General features: G+C 43.8%; 1 protein-coding gene across 1 annotated transcript in view; it reads left to right on the plus strand.

Annotated features, from left to right (window-relative positions):
* Positions 1-18788, plus strand: part of GRIN2C (glutamate ionotropic receptor NMDA type subunit 2C) — a 73547-nt gene extending 54759 nt beyond the window's left edge. Inside the window, exons 10-13 of the mRNA XM_063960677.1 lie at positions 3161-3321; positions 7104-7291; positions 14099-14331; positions 16128-18788. Of these exons, the coding sequence (XP_063816747.1) occupies positions 3161-3321; positions 7104-7291; positions 14099-14331; positions 16128-17141 (1596 nt within the window). The 3' untranslated portion in view covers positions 17142-18788. The remainder of the gene's footprint in view (positions 1-3160; positions 3322-7103; positions 7292-14098; positions 14332-16127) is intronic.
* The last annotated feature ends 1433 nt before the right edge of the window (positions 18789-20221 follow it).

Genomic DNA, 20221 nt, shown 5'->3' on the forward strand with positions numbered 1-20221 from the left:
CTCAGTTTTATTTTATATAAATATTGTATTGTAGTCTTGTTTATTTTTATGTGTTATATGTTGTTAATCTATGTAATAAATTGTCTTATTTTTTTATCATTGTGTCCATCAATTGGTATTGAGCGCCCACATGGTAATTTTCCATAATTGTTTTGTCTTTTGAGGAGGCTGGCTACCTCCTTACCAGGTGGCAGCTAATCCCAGGGTGCACACACACACAGGCCTGCCAGCGCCACCATTACCTCTATCCCCTTTTTTTTACCAGTACATTCCTGCTGGCACTGGTGTGCATAACAATTATATAGCTGTTATATTCTTGGGGAAAAAATAAATCAGAGATACATACAGTACATTCAAATGGGATCACCAGTGCCATTTCCCTGCATTGGTTATAAGGCACAATGATCCCTATGGCTACATGCATTTTAAATAATGGTTTCTCGTGGACACTTACAGTATATGGAACCTCTTGTAAAACACAATACACAAACAAATCCTTCAAAATATCTTCAACTAGTAGATCTTCCTAACTTTGGGGCTCATTTACATTTGGATGTAAGTCATGTTTATGACATGTCTCTCAGATGTAGCAGTACACATCCGCGCTGATAGGTGTTACTTTCACAATCTCCCTGAAATGCTTTTCAAAAGTAGGCAAGTATGGTGTTATAAGCCTATGGGCACAGAGTGTGCGGCGCTCAACCGTGGTCTCGGGGGCACACACTGCACACCCATGTATACTTACCTATCCATTGTCTCCGGACTCTTGCGTCAGCAGTGTGTCCGGTGCGGCAGAGCAGCAGAGATCACAGGGAAAATGGCACGAAGGCCATTTGCCTGGTGATTTGAATATAGGCAGTAGAAAAGTCCCTGGAACCATGTTTCCAGAGACCTGCGCAAGCCCAGAGTCTACTGTGCTGCCAGAGAGGAGGGGGCACGCATGAAGCCTGCACGCAGTCTCCATGCTATCTTACATCGCCACTGGACATAATGTTATATAGTAAGCATAGAATCAGAACATATACACTGTTATGTGGGAAGCACAGTGTTCTAAAATGATGGGGAACAGTGTTAGATGGGAATTATAGGGGGTCAATCCAATTAACTGTCCAACGCATGTGAGGGGGCCAAACCCGCCTACCTTGCTTCCCTATCTCGACCCTATGTGGCTGCGATATACTGTAAGTACCAGATGTAGGCTACAGAGGGCATGATGACCAATTCAAAGAAGTACAGGACAGGGGATAGATGGTAGCACAGACAGTCCATAATACAGCAGTGTGAAGAGACATGGAAAGCAGGCAGTGTATTGCAGATTAATGATAGAGGTGCCATGCTACAAAATTAATGAGAACAGAGGGCCTAATTCAGAGATGGATGCAGCCGCACGGTCGCTCGCAGCGGCCGCGTCCATCTGGTCTGCTCACACACACTGACCACACACCGTACCAAACGGGGGCGTGTCGGTAGCGTATTCATGGTGGCTGTGTGACGTCACACGCAGCCACTCCGAAAAAAAAAGTTGGTCACCGACCACCTGACAGTGCAGCCAAGCTGTTCTACCAGGGGTCAACCTTATGGTGTGTACACACGGTGAGATCCTTGCTATGCCCAATATTCACTTTGCGATTTCCCCTGAACTCCCCAGAGCCCAGCACCACCAATTTTGACTAGCTTTTCTTGAGATATGGACTAGGGGGGTCATTCCGAGTTGTTCGCTCACTAGCAGATTTTAGCAGCATTACACACACTAGGCCGCCGCCCTCTGGGAGTGTATCTTAGTTTAGCAGAATTGCGAACGAAAGATTAGCAGAATTGCGAATAGAAAATTCTTAGCAGTTTCTGAGTAGCTCGAGACTTACTCCTACACTGCGATCAGCTCAGCCCGTTTCGTTCCTGGTTTGACGTCACAAACACGCCCTGCGTTCGGCCAGCCACTCCCCCGTTTCTCCAGACACTCCCGCGTTTTATCCTGGCACGCCTGCGTTTTTCCACACACTCCCAGAAAACGGTCAGTTTCCGCCCAGAAACACCCACTTCATGTCAATCACACTCCGATCACTTCAACGATGGAAATTCTTCGTTCGGACGTGAGTAAATCTACTAAGTTTTGAGCCAAAATACTTAGCGCATGCGCACTGTATACCATGCGCATGCGCATTTTCGCCTTATTCGCTCCGTTGCGAAAATCGGCAACGAGCGAACAACTCGGAATGACCCCCTATGTGTGCTTACGATTTTGGCTTATGTGAGATTTAATTGACATGTGAGATGAACTAGATAGTACACCGATCTAGCAAGGATTGACTTGCCTGCACAGTCTATCTTTTCTTGCGATACCGACCTGGCGGGACCGCGCATCGGGATTGAATCGGGATCGCAAGGTGACTTTCACCTTGCGATCTGCGCTAACTTTTCTTGCGATTTTGATTTTATAGTCAAAATCGTTTGAAAAAATCTCACCATATGTACACACCATTAGATCCAATGCCTCTGCAATCTAATTGCGGACACATCGAAGGGTCGCCTAACACATGCTGGGCGGCCTTGCCCTGTGCTGTGCGGCCCCCAGCATGTGCAGAGATGAATGGAGATCTGGCTGCTTATGCAGCCATCTGCGTTCATCTCTGAATAACCCCATGAATGCAGTAATAATAGTAACGATAATAGTCAATGTTTTACAACAATGTGTAAAATTACTAGGTGATGTTGCATTTTTGCGATTAGAGAGAGAGTAGCTGCAAAATCCTCTTCAATCCTCAATTATTATAACGCTGTAACCTTGGAATGACATGGATACAAGGCAGGAGTACATGCTGTATTTATGACCATCCAGTGGCCGCTCTGAACACTGGTGTGTGCTGCTGGAGCGTTCCTTCAAGGTTTTCATAAACTGTATTCTAAGTACTGATTACGCTGCATTGAATACCCCTTAACCAGTACCTTTGATGTGGTGACAATTGCATGAAAAGAGGGCACTGAAAGCTCCTGTGTGTATATGCCCCAAACAGGCAATTTTAGAAGATCAGGCCACACTGCCTAGGAAAAATAAAAACACCAGCCATGGCTTAGATGAGGCTATATTTGTGTTAAACATTTATTTTAAGAAACATTTTCTCTTCAGTATTGTACTTGAATTCTCTCTCTTCTTTGTCGACAGTTCCAGAAGCCACAAGAGCATTACCCGCCATTCCGATTTGGAACTGTCCCAAATGGGAGCACGGAACGTAACATCCGCAGTAACTATCCTGACATGCACAGCTACATGGTGCGCTATAACCAGCGATCAGTGGAAGATGCTCTTGCAAGCTTAAAAACAGGGTGTGTACTAATATATAAGCCACATTGAGCAACCAGTTTCATTTAAAGTACACAAGTTTACAGTCATGCAGTTTCCTGCTCCATGCTAAATGAATGTGGAGTTGCACTGTACAGTGTATGTAAAAAGGCAGCCACTGCTGCTGGTGTGGGTACAAACCGGATCCTACTGGAGTCATAGAAAAGACATTGAAAAAGTGGATACAATGAAATAAACGGGACCCATATTAAATACACTGGAAAAGCCGGATCCACTGAAAATGTCAGATCAATGTGAAATACGGTACATTGAAAAGCTGGACGTACACAATTGGTCCTACTGTGTATGTGTGAAAAGGGTTTTTGATACTATGAACTACGCTCAGTAGCTACTTTATTAGGTACAATTGTACACTTGATCATTAATGCAAATATCTAGTCAGCCAATCATACAGAAGCAAATCAAAAAACAATGCAAAGTTAGTCAAGAGCTTCAGTTGTTGTTCAGACCAAATACTAGAAATGTGATCTTGGTGACTTTGACCATGAAATTAATTGGTGCCAGAAAATGTGGTTTATTATCTATTAGAAAAATTACTATGCAACACTTTTTAAAGGTACCATCTTTTGCGGTTTTAGTCCACTGGATTTAAAGGGGCAATAATATTAAATATAAAATCAGGGTTATGCTTTGAATTTAATATTATTGCCCCTGAACCTACCGCTATGCTTTGAAAAGTGCTGCATAGTAAATGTATCCCCCTGAGATTACAGAGAATTATGTACAAATCAAAAACATCAATGAGCAGCAGATCTGTTGGTGAAAGCACTCTGTTCATGTGAGAGGTTAGAGGAGCATGGGATGGCCATATTAGGTCAAGCTGACAGGATGTCTACAGAAACTTAAATAACCACGTACCAGCAGGGGTTAAAGTGAGCCGGAACAGGGCGGAACTGCATTCCTTCAGTTCCACATGGAGACGGAACGCAGTTCCGCCTCCTCCAGCTCACCTAACCCGATGTGTGGCCGGCGCTGCAGGGAGATGCCGGGCGCCTGCTGAGATGGTGTTACCAGCGGGTGCCCAGCTCTCTCTCCACAGCGGCAGCCGGAGGCTTTCTGGCTCTGTCACTGTGCGCTATGGGAGAGATGTCATGACGCCTCTCTTAGTGCTGAAGAGCGGGCGCCCAGAGGACTGCAGCGGCTGGACACGTAGCGGGGCTCGTGAGTATGGTGTATTTTTTTTTCTCCTTTGTATAGCGGCATATACTGGGGGCAAACTACTGGGGGGCATTACTACAGAGGGGCACCTACTGGGAGCAAACTACTGGGGGGCATTACTACAGAGGGGCACCTACTGGGAGCAAACTGCTGGGGGGCATTACTACAGAGGGGCACCTACTGGGGGCAAACTACTGGGGGGCATTACTACAGAGGGGCACCTACTGGGGGCAAACTACTGGGGGGCATTACTACAGAGGGGCACCTACTGGGGGCAAACTACTGGGGGGCATTATTACTGAGGGGCATCTACTGGGGCAAATTACTGGGGACATCTACTGGGGGGCATTATTACTGGGGGCAAACTACAAGGGGGCAAACTACTGGGGGCAAACTACAGGAGGGCATCTACTGGGGGCAAACTACTGGGAGACATTACTACTGGGGGCATCTACTGGGGGCAAACTACTGGGGGGCATTATTAGTGCAAGCTACTGGGGGCAAACTACAGGAGGGTATTACTACTGGGGGCATAACTACAGGGGCATTACTACTGGGGGCGTAACTACAGGGGCAATACTACTTGGGGGCTAAACTACTGGGGGGCTAAACTACTGGAGGAATTACTACTTGGGGGCATTACTACCGGGGGCTAAACTACAAGGGGGCATGACTACAGGGGCTAAACTGCAAAGGGGCAAACCACAGGGGGGCATTACTACTGGGGGCATTACTACTGGTGGCTAAACTACAAGGGGCAAAACTACTGGGGGCATTACCACTGGGAGGCTAAACTAAAGGGGGGGTAAACTACTGGGGTCATAACTGCAGGGGCATTACTACTGGGGGCATAACTACTGGGGCTAAACGACTGGGGGCATTACTACAGGCAACATTACTACTGGGGGCAATACTACACGGGCATTACCATTAAGGCAGTGGTTCACAAACTTTTTTTTAATCATGGCGCCCTAGAGTATCAGAATTTTTTCATGGCAGCCCTAGGTCAAAATTTCTTTGAGAATTTTAGAAAACAATAAGTAAATTATGTTTATGTGTCATCCTTAGTTTCTTTAGTGTGTTGCGGGACAATATTTGCTTCTGTTTGTCCTTATATTTTATAATTGGCAGCCACAAGCACTGGTTTTGTCTATTACTTTGACCAAAAATAGTTTGAATTGGTCCTGGACCACCAATCCAAGGCACCCCTGCTAGTGTCTTGAGGCACCGCAGGGTGCATAGGCACACAGTTTGGGAACCACTGCATTAAGGGCATTACTACTGGAGGCACTACTAATGAGGGCATTGTAACGGGGGCACTTCATAAGGGGCATCACTCCTGGGAACATTAGGGGCACTACTATTGCGGGCATTGCTTAAGATGCACCACTACTATGGGCTCTATATAAGTGGCACTACCACTGTGGGCACTACCAGTACAGTGGACATTGCATAAGGAGCACTACTACTGTGGGCATTGTATAAGGGGCGCTACTGCTGTGGGCATTATGTGTATTATGGGGTGCTACTACTGTGGGCATTATTATTATTGTGTGACCACACCCCTTTCTTTTTGAGACCACGCCCCTTTTTGCGGCGCGCGTAATGCATTTATTCGATGGGCGCCGTGGGGAGGGGGGTGAGTTCCACCACCTCTCTAGGACCACTTTAAGCACTGCGTACCAGTGATATGCAGAAGAGTATCTATAAAAATACAATAAGTCAAATCTTGTAGTGGATAGGCTATAGATACTGAAGACCAAAGCAACTCCTGTCAGGAACCTGAGGCTACAGTGGGCACAGGGTCACCAACACTGGTCAGTTAAAGATTTGAAAACGTTGCCTGGTTTGATGAATGTCAAATTCTGCTGCAACATGCAGATGAGAGGGTCAGAAATTGGTGTAAACAAAAAAGACCCATCCTGCCTTGGGGCTGGTGCTGGTGGTATAATGATGAAGGCAGTATTTTCTTGGTGCACACTAACTATGGTATCAAATTAGCCCCGTTAATTTTTCGACTGCAAAATACAGGCTAATTTAGTGATTTTAGCTAGATGGTGAGTATTGGGAGATCCTATTCTAGATGTTTTTTTGGCCACAAAATTCTCGTTTTTGGGAGATAACACATAGGATCGGGCATAAGTACCCAATACCATGTTTTAACATGGCTGTGAAGAGCTGCTGATCGCGCATTATGCTTCAGGTGCCTCAGACACCTGAAGCATAATCAACGATAAGTGCCGACATCGCAGAATAATAGCGCCAACATCAGGGCTAATAGGATAGCCCCAGGGGAATCCATTGGCAGTGGTAAATTACCGAAGTCCTTAAAACTAATTGAGCATTGTTTTCCACAGCCTACTTGCCCATTTTCTACCCAAGCCAAATTTTCCACCCCAGCAATTCCCAATCCAAATAAATGATAAACAGTTGTTGCTTTAATAGATCTGTTACAATGCCTTGTGTTTCTATTATTGAAACGTCTTGTACATATCCTATTATCCTAAATATCCCCTATTTGCCAACTTTCTTCCCGTGTGCCAACTTTCATTGTTGTTACATTTGTCTTTCATGTGTTTTCTGACAGAAAGTTGGATGCCTTTATCTATGATGCAGCAGTACTGAATTACATGGCAGGAAAGGATGAAGGATGCAAGTTAGTGACCATTGGAAGTGGAAAAGTATTTGCTACAACTGGATATGGTATTGCTTTGCAGAAGAACTCTCGATGGAAGCGTCCCATTGACCTTGCACTGCTGCAGTTCTTAGGTGATGGTAAGTATGCACAATAAATGATGTCATCACCAGTACGGTTTATTGGCTGCTGTTATTGTAGTGATTTGTATTCACAATAAGCATGCATATGGTGTATGATGGGTACAATTGTAAATGGCTCTGGCTGTCAAGAAAGCCCACCAGCACCGATGATCCTAGCTGCAAACTGTTTATTATTCACAGTCCATCTGCCTGTGCATCAGAAGCAGTTCATGACTGTAGCATCGGCACTGACATATTTGGATTGAGGAGACAGACAGAGGGCATGTGCCCCAGGCCTCTAGGACAGCTGCTGCCTATTGCCTCTGCATGTTTGTCACTGTCCTCAACTTAGCTTTCTCTGTTCTTCTCCTCCCTGGCTCTCTTCATTGTCCAGACCTATTACTGTGTACCCTATAGTTTGGGTAAAATGCAATGTGAGTAGCTTCTCTGTGGTGCTTAGTAATAGAAGAATGTATTATGTATGTATGTATGTATGTATGTATGTATTTATCTATCTATCTATCTATCTATCTATCTATCTATCTATCTATCTATCTATCTATCTATCTATCCATGTACTGCCTTTGGGGCCTTTTAATAAAACCATGCGGAAGCAGCTGTTTCCACATGATTTACATACTGTAACTAGCCTATTAAACAAAGTCTGAAAGCAGCAGATATCACAGATAACTCCTGTTAGGCAAACTAATGTGGCAGAAAGTACTGTAGTCCCATTTTTTTTCTAAATTGGGGACCGTGATTTGGCACAATGATCAGCATGCAAAAGGTGGACAGGGTCAAAAGGTGTGCAGCACGGACAGTGTAATGGTTAGCATTACTGCCACACAGCACTGAGGTCATGGGTTCGACTACCACCATGGCCCTAACTGTGTGGAGTTTGTATATTCTCCCTGTTCTTGCATGGGTTTCCTCCTGGTACTATGGTTTCCTTCCACAATCCAAAAAATATACAAGTAGGTTAATTGGCTCCCAACAAAAAACCCTAACGTGAATGTGTGTGCGTGTTCATGTAGTAGGGAATATAGATTGTAAGGTCCACTGGGGCAGGGACTGATGTGAATGGCCGAATAGTCTCTGTAAAGCACTGCAGAATATGTGTGCGCTATATAAATAACTGGTAATAATAATAATAATAATAATAAGTGGACACGTAAAAGGTGCTCAAGACAGGGTGTAACTCCCAGAGACAATAGAGACATTTGCCGCAGGGCTCCAGCTGTCAGAGGGGTGCCAAGAAAGACAGAGGAAGCTGCTGAACTACAAAAGATCTCTCTCCATTCATTTCATAGTGATTTGGGGTATTCACTGCTGACTGCAGTCCAAGCTCAGAAACCCCGCTTGAAGACCCCTTCAGCTGAAGAGTCTAGAATGTGTCTGATAGCAGATCAAAGTGTGTACAATAAGCTATAGCTCTGCTGCTGTGTCTTATATGAGGACAGAAAGGAGAGCAGAAGATGAACTAATTATTATAACAAAACTTCTAACTGTCATTTTTCAAACACGGCCTGTAAAATGTAAGGCAGAAGCTGATTGGCTGGTACTTTATCTCTCACAATTTTATCTCTCTCCGAGCTTGATTAAACCCCTCCTCGGGGCTCTATTATTATCATTTGCAGCCTGCACCCGAAAATAAAGATTCCTTATCACCACAATTAGCTGCAATAAGGAATCTTTATTCTCCCAGGTGTACCATTGGCAAGTCGCTGGGATGTCGGCACATGTGCAAGCAGGAGCCACTGAAGGGGCACCACTTTCTATTTTGCCTCCGGGTGCCTGGCATTAACTTACGCCCCTGTATCAAGGTTGACAGGTTCAAAAGGTCAACATGACAATGGTCAACACTTTTTTTTTTTTTAAATTAACTTTGTACATTATTTACCATACACGTTGAAGAATGGCAAGCGAAGCAAGCCCACTGATGGTACAAGTTACCACTAATATGGCTCAGATATGGTGAAACATACAAAATGACACCAAAAAAAAGAAAAATAACTTGTGTTGACCAATTTTAATGTTGACCTTTTGAACTTGTGGACCTTTTCTACTATCTACCTTTTCCATATAAACCTTTTGACCTTGTGGACCTTTTGCATGTTGACCATTTGGGGTTGACCTATTTTCTGTAGATATATTGAACCACACCTCTGGTGTTCACATGGTTCAGATTAATTTCAACATTTTTTGCCAGGGATAATTTTGTTATTCTTTAGTTATTCAAAACAAAATCCTGGTGATGCAATGCTGAATGCCTCAGCCGTAACTGCTCCCGGCATGCCTGCATGGAAGACAATCTGTATATCTGTCCATGTGCAGAATTTTACACATCTATCTCATACTAGCCTACTCTCCTGGAATGGCGCTCCTGGCCCCATGGAAAGATGGGCAAGTCTCCAGCAAAGCCAGCTGCCCGCACCCCCCGTAGCTCCCCACTTACAGAGAGCAAGTGGGTGGCCCGAGGGGGTCTGATGACACAATTCCTGCTGAATCACATCATCGTAGCCCCACACCCCCATTATACAATGCATGTTTTCTTGACTCAATAATGCAGCCCCCCCTCTCTTCCCGGTACAAAGTTGTAAAGTATGACCCATGATATTGTTTTTACAGCCATCATCATTATCCGCATATCCCTCAGTTCCATTGCATGTCCCCTCTGAACATTGCCTATATGCATGCAAATGCCCCGTTACCACCCAACTACACCCTTTCAGCTGCTAGTGGATTCTGACACAGAGATGTTGGGCCTAATTCAGACCTGATCGTAGCAGCAACTTTGTTAGCAGATGAGCAAAACCATATGCACTGCAGGTGGGGCAGATGTAACATGTGCAGAGAGTTAGATTTGGGTGGGTTATTTTGTTTCTGTGCAGGGCAAATACTGGCTGCTTTATTATTACACTGCAATTTAGATTTCAGTTTGAACACACCCCACCCAAATCTAACTCTAAGTGCGTCAGGGTGGGTGCCTTGTGGAGCCCAGTGTTTGAACACACCCCACCCAAATCTAACTCTCTATGCACGTTATATCTGCCCCCAGGGCAGTCAAGAGCCGGGCTGGGTCCAGGTGCTTTTCAAGGGGCATGGCCTAATCACCGGAGGTGTGGTCATGTACCCCTATAAAAAAAATAAAAAAAATTGTATTTTAAGCACCTCCGTGGCCACACTGCAGCCCAGTACATAGCAGCGTTTGCTGGGCTAAGAAGAAGAGCTGCAGCTGCTACTGCCAGGTAAGGTTGTGGGGGCCTGGGCCCCTACTGGACCCTCACTGGGCCCCACCATCAGACCTGGACCCAGGTAATTTGTACCCTCTCCCCCCCCCCCCCTCTCTCTCGACACCACTGTCTGTCTCCCCCCCCCCCCTGAACCACTGTCTGCCCCCCCCCCCCCTGAAGTGCACATAGTTTTGAACAACTGCTAACACATTTGCTGCTGCGATCAACTCTGAATTAGGCCCGTTATTAGGGTCATAACTGAATGCTGAGTGCACTGACGTATCCCTCACATCTCTTAAAGCACCTCTGGCTAAGTGACACTTTTTACGTGTGTTGGCAAATCATTCTAAACTGTGTTCTGCATAAGGAGTCTGAGTAGCAATTGTTTTCATCCAAAATCACTGGAGCAAATCTCAAATTTCAAGCAAATCGGGACTTCACTGCTTTGTTGGAAGCCAATCCTCTGCTCTGGAGTCACTCAGCTGTAAGCCGTGAGACTGTTTACACAATACAGTGATACACACTAAGGGGGAAATGTAATAGGGTGTGAGAATCAGAGAGTGAGAGATTTTGGTCAAATTCTCCTGCTTTTTTAAAGTGGCAATCATTTACATTGCAAAATCTGCCTGGAGAATTTGACCAAAATCTCTCACTTTCTGATTCTCACACCCTACTAAATTTCCCCCTAGGTGTCTGATGCTGGGTTCCGCAAGGATATCTTTATATTAAACACTATGAATGCTTTAACTTTGAACTGGATCTGTTTAACCTATTGAATATTTACAGAACGCTATAACCAGTGTCTATGAGACGTTTTAAATCCAGAGTTGCAATTTGCTGTGGATGAGTAGAATATAAAAGGATAATAGGACTCTATAAACAGAAATTTTAATTGCAATTGTTTTTAACACTGTTTTATTAAGCAAGACAGTGTTGCATCGGTATAGCTGTGGTATTAATTTAGTGACTACATTCATATTGTATACACTTTTTGTTTAGGTTCTGTGTACTGGTTCTATACTCTCTATTTTGTTTTCTAATAGAAAATTCCCCTTTTTTCTGCCGTCCTTTAATTGTAATGAAAGATTGTCTACTTGCATATATATTTAAATTAACTGCAGGACTAGCCAGGACCAATGTAGAAATTAAACTTTATTTTGCTGTAAATGGAGACATGACTGAGCTGTGTTTGGCTCTGCATTGCCTACTTGCATACGCTCCAGAAAAAACACACAAGATACACTCTGCAAATTAATCTGCATTCAAGGCCTAATTCAGAGCAACGATTGTACCAGCGAATGCAGCCTGAAGCCCTTGCTGGAGTGTCCGCGCACTGAGCATGCACACCCAGTAAGACCTAGTGAGATGTGAAAGCATCTCAGGGCTGCAATCGCCTCTGTCTGATTGACAGGTAGAGGTGGTCGCGGGGCGGGAGGGGGCGTGCCAACGGTGTTAGAATGCCGTAGGTGGAGCACTGTCCGGACAATGCAGGCGTGTCTGGACCGTTGCGGGAGCAGGCTGCGGCGGATGTGTGATATCACACGCAGCCGATGCGAACAGGAATGCGGCGGGAAGCTGCCCTCCAGCACAGCTTGGCTGGACAGGTAGGGAGCTACTTGGCAGGTGCAAAAGCATTGTCGAGTGTGCAATGCTTTTGCACCTGTGTGGGGGGGGGGAGGGGGCAGGGCCTGACATGTGGGGCGGACTAGCCCTGTGCTGGGCGTCCCCCCGCATGTCAGAGAATCTGATCGTAGATGTGCTATTTTTAGTGCATCTACGATCAGGTCTGAATCACCCCCTCAGATGTGCATCAGCCCCATAATGTGTTGGGTTTTTTTTTTTCCCCCTTTGGTACAATATCAGAATAAGTATATTTTATACAGGGGAAAAGAAAAATTAATTATTATTATTTTTACTATAGTTGCTTTCCTGCAATATGTACAACATCTAACATATAGCACAATATTTATATATAGAGCACAACAATATATGTGCATTTAGTTCAAGGCTATGGAGCTATGCAGGAAATCTCACAACAGACGTTTTTGGAGGATTCATGCAAAAATTGAGTATCTCTAGAATATATTAAGGAGTGATTGCAGTAAATATCTGTTTTCAATGGCAAATTATGTACAATGCTCCAAAGAGCAACACTTTGGGCACCGATAGAGGGGATCCGGATTGAAAGTCGACAGTAACTAGGTCGACAATGTCTAGGTCGACCACTATTGGTCGACAGTAACTAGGTCGACAGGGTGTATAGGTCGACAGGGTCTTTAGGTCGACATGTTCTAGGTCGACAGGTCAAAAGGTCGACATGAGTTTTTCACAATTTTTTCTTTTTTTGAACCTTTTCATACTTAACGATCCACGTGGACTACGATTGGAACGGTAATCTGTGCCGAGCGAAGCGGTAGCGGAGCGAAGGCACCATGCCCGAAGCATGGCGAGCGAACGCAGTGCACTAATTGGGGTTCCCGGTCACTCTACGAAGAAAACGACCCCAAAATAACATTAAAAACTCATGTCGACCTTTTGATCTGTTGACCTAGAACATGTCGACCTAAAGACCCTGTCGACCTAGACACCCTGTCGACCTAGTTACTGTCGACCAATAGTGGTCGACCTAGACATTGTCAACCTAATTACTGTCGACTTTCAATACCACACCCCCGATAGAGAACGCCATCTACAGGCGACATCTACACAAAACTTTAACTGTTGCTGGCAGGGCTGTAACTAGGTGTGTGCGGAGGGGGCACATAGCGATGCAGGGTAGGGGGAGCTGTTGGCGGCACTTGTCAATTATCTATTTTTATTACTTTCACTTGCATCTTCCCCCCTTTTGGAAGCCAGCATCAAATAATTCTAAGCAAGAGAATTATAACTATTTGAAGCTTACCTTGTACTTTGTGAAAAAATGATCAGCATTGAGGCTGAGCAGATCTATGTAGTGTGTGGCTGAAAGGGATTGGATGTGCTGACATAAATTGGAGGATGGTTTCTGTTTTTGTGGGTTTAGTGCTTCATATTTTGTAAGTAAAGCAGTGGTGAATAAGAATGGCATTTGAATGCAAAATGCATCAGTCAATTATAATGGCCAATGTGGTAATATTGTGCTGTGGACAGGGTTGTGGTGAGTCTGTAACAATAAGAAATTTTTATGTATTATTTATATCTTTTTTCAGCCCGGAGGGGGCAGGAGTGACCAGATCTATGCTTATTCTGCATTTCTTGAAATGTGTCACAATATGATCAGCTCTTTCTATATGAAGTCTAATAAGCACTGGAAGACATAGTATTCGTAATGAACACTGCACTTATATGCTCCAGTACTCAGGAAATAAAATGAAACCTCATTACATTCAGGTCGGAGTCTGTTGCTGACAATCACGTTCCAACGGCAGCAGGAGTGGTGATCTCGGATCACTGATATCTACACAGCATCATTACCTGTTTAATTAGGCTGCAGCAGAATGCAGCGGTATATTGATAGTGCATAGTCTGGAACTAGATAATAATATGTAACTAAAGTAGGAAATAGAGCGATGTCTGTCTATAATAATTTAGTGATTATTTCATTTCTTTCAAGGTGACACTCAGAGGCTGGAAACAGTCTGGTTATCGGGTATATGTCAAAATGAGAAAAATGAGGCTGTGAGCAGTAAACTGGACATTGATAATATGGCTGGTGTCTTCTACATGCTACTGGTGGCTATGGGGCTGAGTCTTCTGGTCTTCTCCTGGGAGCACCTTGTGTATTGGAGGATGAGACACTGTGTGCCCAGCTCTTGTATTGAGCAGAGCCTGCTCGGAATCAGCCGGGTAAGATGGATTAGGAATAAGTAGATGAAAAGAGAACAGGGTTAGCCACATAAAAGCAAGTTTATGGGCGGCAGAATGTAAAGAATGTTAGAGAGGGGGCGTACCCCATCAGATACACAGTTGAGTCACATTATTATGACCACCGAGTAACCGCCGTGTGCAGCACGGACAGCAGCTAGACGGGCTGAATTGTCATTTTAGACACAAGTCTGGTAGCCCCCAGGTTCATTTTGACTGTGAGCTGCTCCACTGTAGTGTGTCGGTCGGCCCTCAGGCACCTTCGTAGCCGACATTCACCTTTCACATCAGTGGCACGTGGTGCTCCGCAGTTTCCATGTCGGTTATTCCCAATGGCGCCACATGTCCAGTCACGCTACATCTTCACCAAAGCAGCACGTGAACAGTTCACAGACTGCACTGTTTCAGAAATACTGCCACCCTTGGCCCACGATAATTATCCCTTTTTGCAACTCTGATAAATCGCCCCTTTTACCCATGACTGCAATGGGTTATATATAGTATGTGCAGAAGGCCTATCGCACACCTTATATACCCACCAAGCCAGCGCACGACACGTGACATACTTCATGGGCTACACGCTGCCGATGTCAAATGTATGAGGTGCTCATAATAAATGTGGCTTGACTGTGCATGTTATCGTCTTTATATAGTCTGCCAAGATGTTGCAGATGAGAGTAGAAGAAAATCTCTTTTAGAGAAGATAATGCATTTATAACAAATCCGCATTATCCAGCAGCACCATTCTATCTACACTGTAGAAGTTGTGGGCAGAATTATGCAAGCACAATTCAGAATCTTAATAGCATAGATCATACTAGGCTACTTTTTGAAAAAAGCATTTCAGGGAGATTGTAACATCTATGAGAGCGACATTAAAGTGGACGTGTATTACACCGCCTGAGCATTGTCACTCAGTAAGATCTAATTGTTAAAGAAAAGACACTGATACTGTACGTTTCAGGGCTTGTTGAGTTCTACTCATGTGGTTCCATAGTAAGTGGCCTTATATGAAAATGCATGTAGCCATAGGAATCTTGTGCCTTATAACCAAAGCAGGGAAATGTGCGGCACTGATGATCCCATTTGAATGTATAGATCTATGATTTATTTTTCCAAGGTATATAACAGCTACATTATGGGGGTAACGTTCAATCAGGGAGATTGCTAGGCTCTTCAGGGAGTCAGGGTGTTGCTGCTATTCCAGAGAGTCTCCCTGACATTCAGGGAGCATTGACAAGTATGGCACAAATACAGTCAGACAAGCAACTCACCTTGTAGACCACTATTCTGATCATATTTTATTTCTACAATGTAAAGCATGGGTCAGTAGCAACTGAGTCAGAGCAGCCAATAGAGTAGTAGTTGGCTTATATGATTACAGATGTCCCTCACTGTAAATAACACAGCAAACACACTGCGTAAGTACAAGGTTTTTTTTCATGCTCATGGTTGGTCCATTATTAATCAGTATTGTCCCAATAGCATAAGCATATTCATCCTTATTTGCCCATCGGACATTATTTATACATGGAACAACTAGTTCTAAGGCCATACCAGAAAGTAATTACACTAAGGTCACATCTACTGGATGGATGACTTATAGAGAATAGTTTCACGATTGGGAAACATTCAAGGAAAGAAATCCGTATTTTCTATTGGACAGTAGAAATATGTTTAGTTCTGTAGGCTAGTTACAAAATGTACTCACCAACTCAAAGACCCAGAATGCTTTTCTGTGTTTCAGTTTTCTCACTTCCTGTTCTTACATTTCTTAGGGGATATACAGTTGTTTTCGAGGTGTTCAAAGCCCATCCCGTGGTCCCACTTGTCCTGACCCTGATGTGACAGGCACTCCAGTACCAGTGAATGTTTTAAGGGTACTACAGACAGCGAGGGATCTGGTTTCCTCCTCAGGTGTTGGGGGGTCCCTGGAGACTGCATCCCATGCACTACGTACTTGGAGACAGCGAAGTGAAAGTCTGCAAGCCGCTTTTTCTTTACAGGCCTCACAGCAGCAACCGCAGACCATTTCTTCTCCTCAGTGTGGGGTCATTGCAAAGCCTGTAGGAACTGCAACCCAAACACCCAGTGCATCAATTCTTTCACCTGCATTGCGATCTTCTAAAGCTCCATGCTCTCTAGTAGAAGAGATAGAGCCCAGCTCTGCAACAATAAACACCTACACGTGTCAGGACATGATCCCACAAATGTCCCTTATCTCACAAAATGGAAGTGTCCTAGGGACAGAACTAGGAACTGGCTGCGCACCAAGCAACAAATTGAATCCAGTGCAGAGACCACCCACCATTGTCACCGCACCCACCCTGCACTGTAGTGCTTGGTGTCCATCCCCTATTCCCAGGCGGGTATCCAGAAAGCCTTTCCTGTTGTGTGACTCCCTCCACAGAGATGACTTAAGGCTGCATCAAAATTGTGATAGTCCTTCTTATTGTTCTCTTCCTCATACCTCCCAAGTGTGTCCTTCCTGCAGCAACTCCGCAGCGAAACACAGCGGAGACAGATGGCTTAGTCCTGCTTTCTGCAAGCCCTCACAACGTGAAACATGTTTGAGGGGGACAATAACACGTGCCATACCACCAACTATGACCCCCAGAGACACACAAACCCTTTTTAGCATGGCATCTCTAGGAAGGACTGTGTGCTACTCTCAGATGGGGAGTATTAGGAACCCTTCACCTCTGTCATTAGGGACTTTTCCAGGTGACAGAGCAAGAACCCACCATTCGGCTGATTCATGGAGAAGAATTAGCTGGGAATCAGAAGTATGAAATTTGAGAAGAGAAAAATAACTATTATACAAAATGTGGCAATGAACTGTTCCACAGGTAATGGATCGTACACAATGGATCATGCTCAGGTACAGGAGGTACATATAGATCTATAGTGAATTTCTGTATTCTTATGGCAAATATTATCAGTAGTGTCATCACAAATCCATATTCAGTACAAGTTCACAGTTTTACCATATTGTCACTTTACATTGAAGTCAGATAGGAACTTTAATAATAAGTAACAATACTATAACATTTCAAATGATACCACAAACCTCCCTATCTACTGAGCACCCATAGTCTATGAACACAGAGGTGGCTGCATCTATGTAGTCTGGTGATCATTCAACAATGTGCACAAAAATACAGCTGTATTTACTATGATGATTTGACATGGGATTTCAATGAATGAATAAGCTACAAGATTGCACTGAAGGTCATTAATCAGTGATATACAGGAGACAGGTTATTACATATTCTTCATTACTGTATAAATGGAAAAATAAGAGTACGCATATATGTATATTGATATTAATGAAGGAGCTGGCCCTGCTTGAAGGAGTTTATAATCTAGAACTGCCGGAAAGCAAGAGGATAATTTAGGAGGAAGAAATTGTCCAAATGATGGGTAAAGATTAAACAATCTCACAGATGGAGGTCGTGTTTAGCTAAGTGAATTAAGGCCTGATTCTGGGTTGGACACAATACTGATATTCCCGCAAATGGTCAATATTTTTCCAACTGATCATGCTTCGAGGTCGCCGCACGTTGCATAGTGCTGGTATCAAGTGGTGTGTGCAGTATCAACCGCACAGACTAAGAAATGTAAAGAAAATGTACTGGGCGTTCCTGAGTGGTGTCTGGGAGGTGGCTATTCAGGTGCACACTGAGGGCCATTCTCTGATGAAGAATCTGCACCGTGCATGGGGCTGGTATTTCAGTCCTTGCCAATCCGAAGTATGGATGTACACCATGGAGGGGCTTGTAGCTGCCTTACTAATAAAGTCACAGGTGCCAAACCAACAAAAGATGCAGACACGGAAACTGCCCTCAGAATCAGGCTCTTAAGTGTGGCTAGGCCATTATGCAGACCTTTCTACCTCTGGTGCAGCAATCTTATGGTGGATACAGCTACACAGCTGCCCCAATATAGACCATTGCTCTATGTGGTACATGTTTATGTTGTATTTCAGGTGCACCCTGCTCTCAGAGAGTACAAAGGGCACATTTACCATTGAGATCCATTATCACTATAGTGATAGCTAACTGGCACTGGACACAAGTAACTGCACCTGTATGTATATAGCATGAGTTACCCTAAGGTAGAGCTGACCAAACCAGTCCTCGAGATCTACCAACAGTTCACATTTTCCAGACCACCTAGCTGGTGCACAGGTGTAGTCATTACTAATTAAGATGTAATGCATTTATTCCTAACTGACAATTATACAGATCTCCAGGAGGCCTGGAAAACATGAACTGTTGGTAGATTCCGAGGACCGGTTTGGCCAGCCCTGCCCTAAGGTCTGTCTCAGCAATCAATTGGGGTGATTTGGCGTTTTGCAGATGATTGTGCAAATAAATCTGCAATCTAAGTGGTTCACATATCACAGGTTCAGACCAAGAATCGATTGGGATTGTTAAATCAGGCTGTCCAAAATGTTGGATTTTACAGATCAATAATTGGGGTTGTAGATTGCTAGTGTATGGTAACAATGAGCAGATTTGCAGACCGTTTCAAGTAAACTGATGGGCCTTTCCAGATCTGTATTTGCTGAAAATGATCTGCAAATCACTGAAACATATCTGTAATGAATGGGCACAGACTGGTGAATTGGGGAATCTTTAAATCTAGGTTAAAAATAAATAAATCTCTGAATCTGCAAATTGTTTTTTGGTGATTGCTGATGTATGAGTGCCTGTACATGAGGCTTGATCATCGTTCACAATAAAGGCCCCCATACATCAGCAATCACAAAAAAAAAACAATCTGCAGATTCTGAGATTTATTCCCAGATTTAAAGATTCCCCAATTCACCAATCTGCGCCCAAACATTACAAATAGTTTTCAGTGATTTACAGATCATTTTCAGCAACTACAGATCTGCTTATCTTGAAAGGCTCATCAAATTTAGTAGAAACGGTCTGCAAATCTGCTGATTGTTACCATACACTAGCAATCTACAGCCCCAATTGATCTGTGAAATCCAACATGTTGGACAACCTGATTTAACAATCCCAATAGATTTTTGGTTGGAATCTGTGAACCCCATACAATCGTCTGAAAATTTGTCCCAATCGATTGCTGATGTATGGGAGCCTTAACCCACAATACGAGTACTTATAGACAACTGCTTCATTACTTTTGGAAAAATGTAAATTGTGGTTGATAACCATATAGAGATCTTGCTATTGCCCATCTAAAGGGAGAAAATTTCACATAACAAACTGTAAATCAGGGTTATTATATGCACTAAAGCGACTGCCAGCTTAGCAAACCAGAGGAATAAAACCTAGCAGCAGCAATGTATTGGTTGTATTCCCAGAGGTCCCATTGCACTTACGGTCAGTCGTTTCCCAGCTTCCATTTAGCATATACCTTCCTGTCTATCCTGTTCACTTCATAGATGTCCAACCATTTATAATCAAACAACAGTCACAGCCAGTCTTGGACTAGGTTTAATGAAGCAAAACAGCTGCAGCAACACAGATCACTTGCAGGCAGAGATGCCAGTCAGAGAGAAGCTTATTTTTATATCTACAGTTTATTTTACACATTTCTATTCTTTTTTATTTCAATAAACACTAAGTAATGTGGATATTTAAATTTTTATAAAAAAAATTAGCAATATCAACATCCCTTTTAATTCTTGGTCTGGTCACCGGCCGGCACAGTGTCCAAATAGCCTAAAGGATATATGTAAATTTCATGATTAGTAGCCAAACTAAAGGAGTCTGAGGGCAACACATGTGCCATATTTCAGACTAGCAGCTTGGCAGATGAAAGTGCGCACGGAAAGTTAGCGTATGGAAGACATTTTTCACAGTATAATATCGGCAAAAAGGGTCACTAGAAG

The sequence above is a fragment of the Pseudophryne corroboree genome, chromosome 3 (assembly GCF_028390025.1).
Source record: "Pseudophryne corroboree isolate aPseCor3 chromosome 3, aPseCor3.hap2, whole genome shotgun sequence".
Classification (NCBI taxonomy): domain Eukaryota; kingdom Metazoa; phylum Chordata; class Amphibia; order Anura; family Myobatrachidae; genus Pseudophryne; species Pseudophryne corroboree.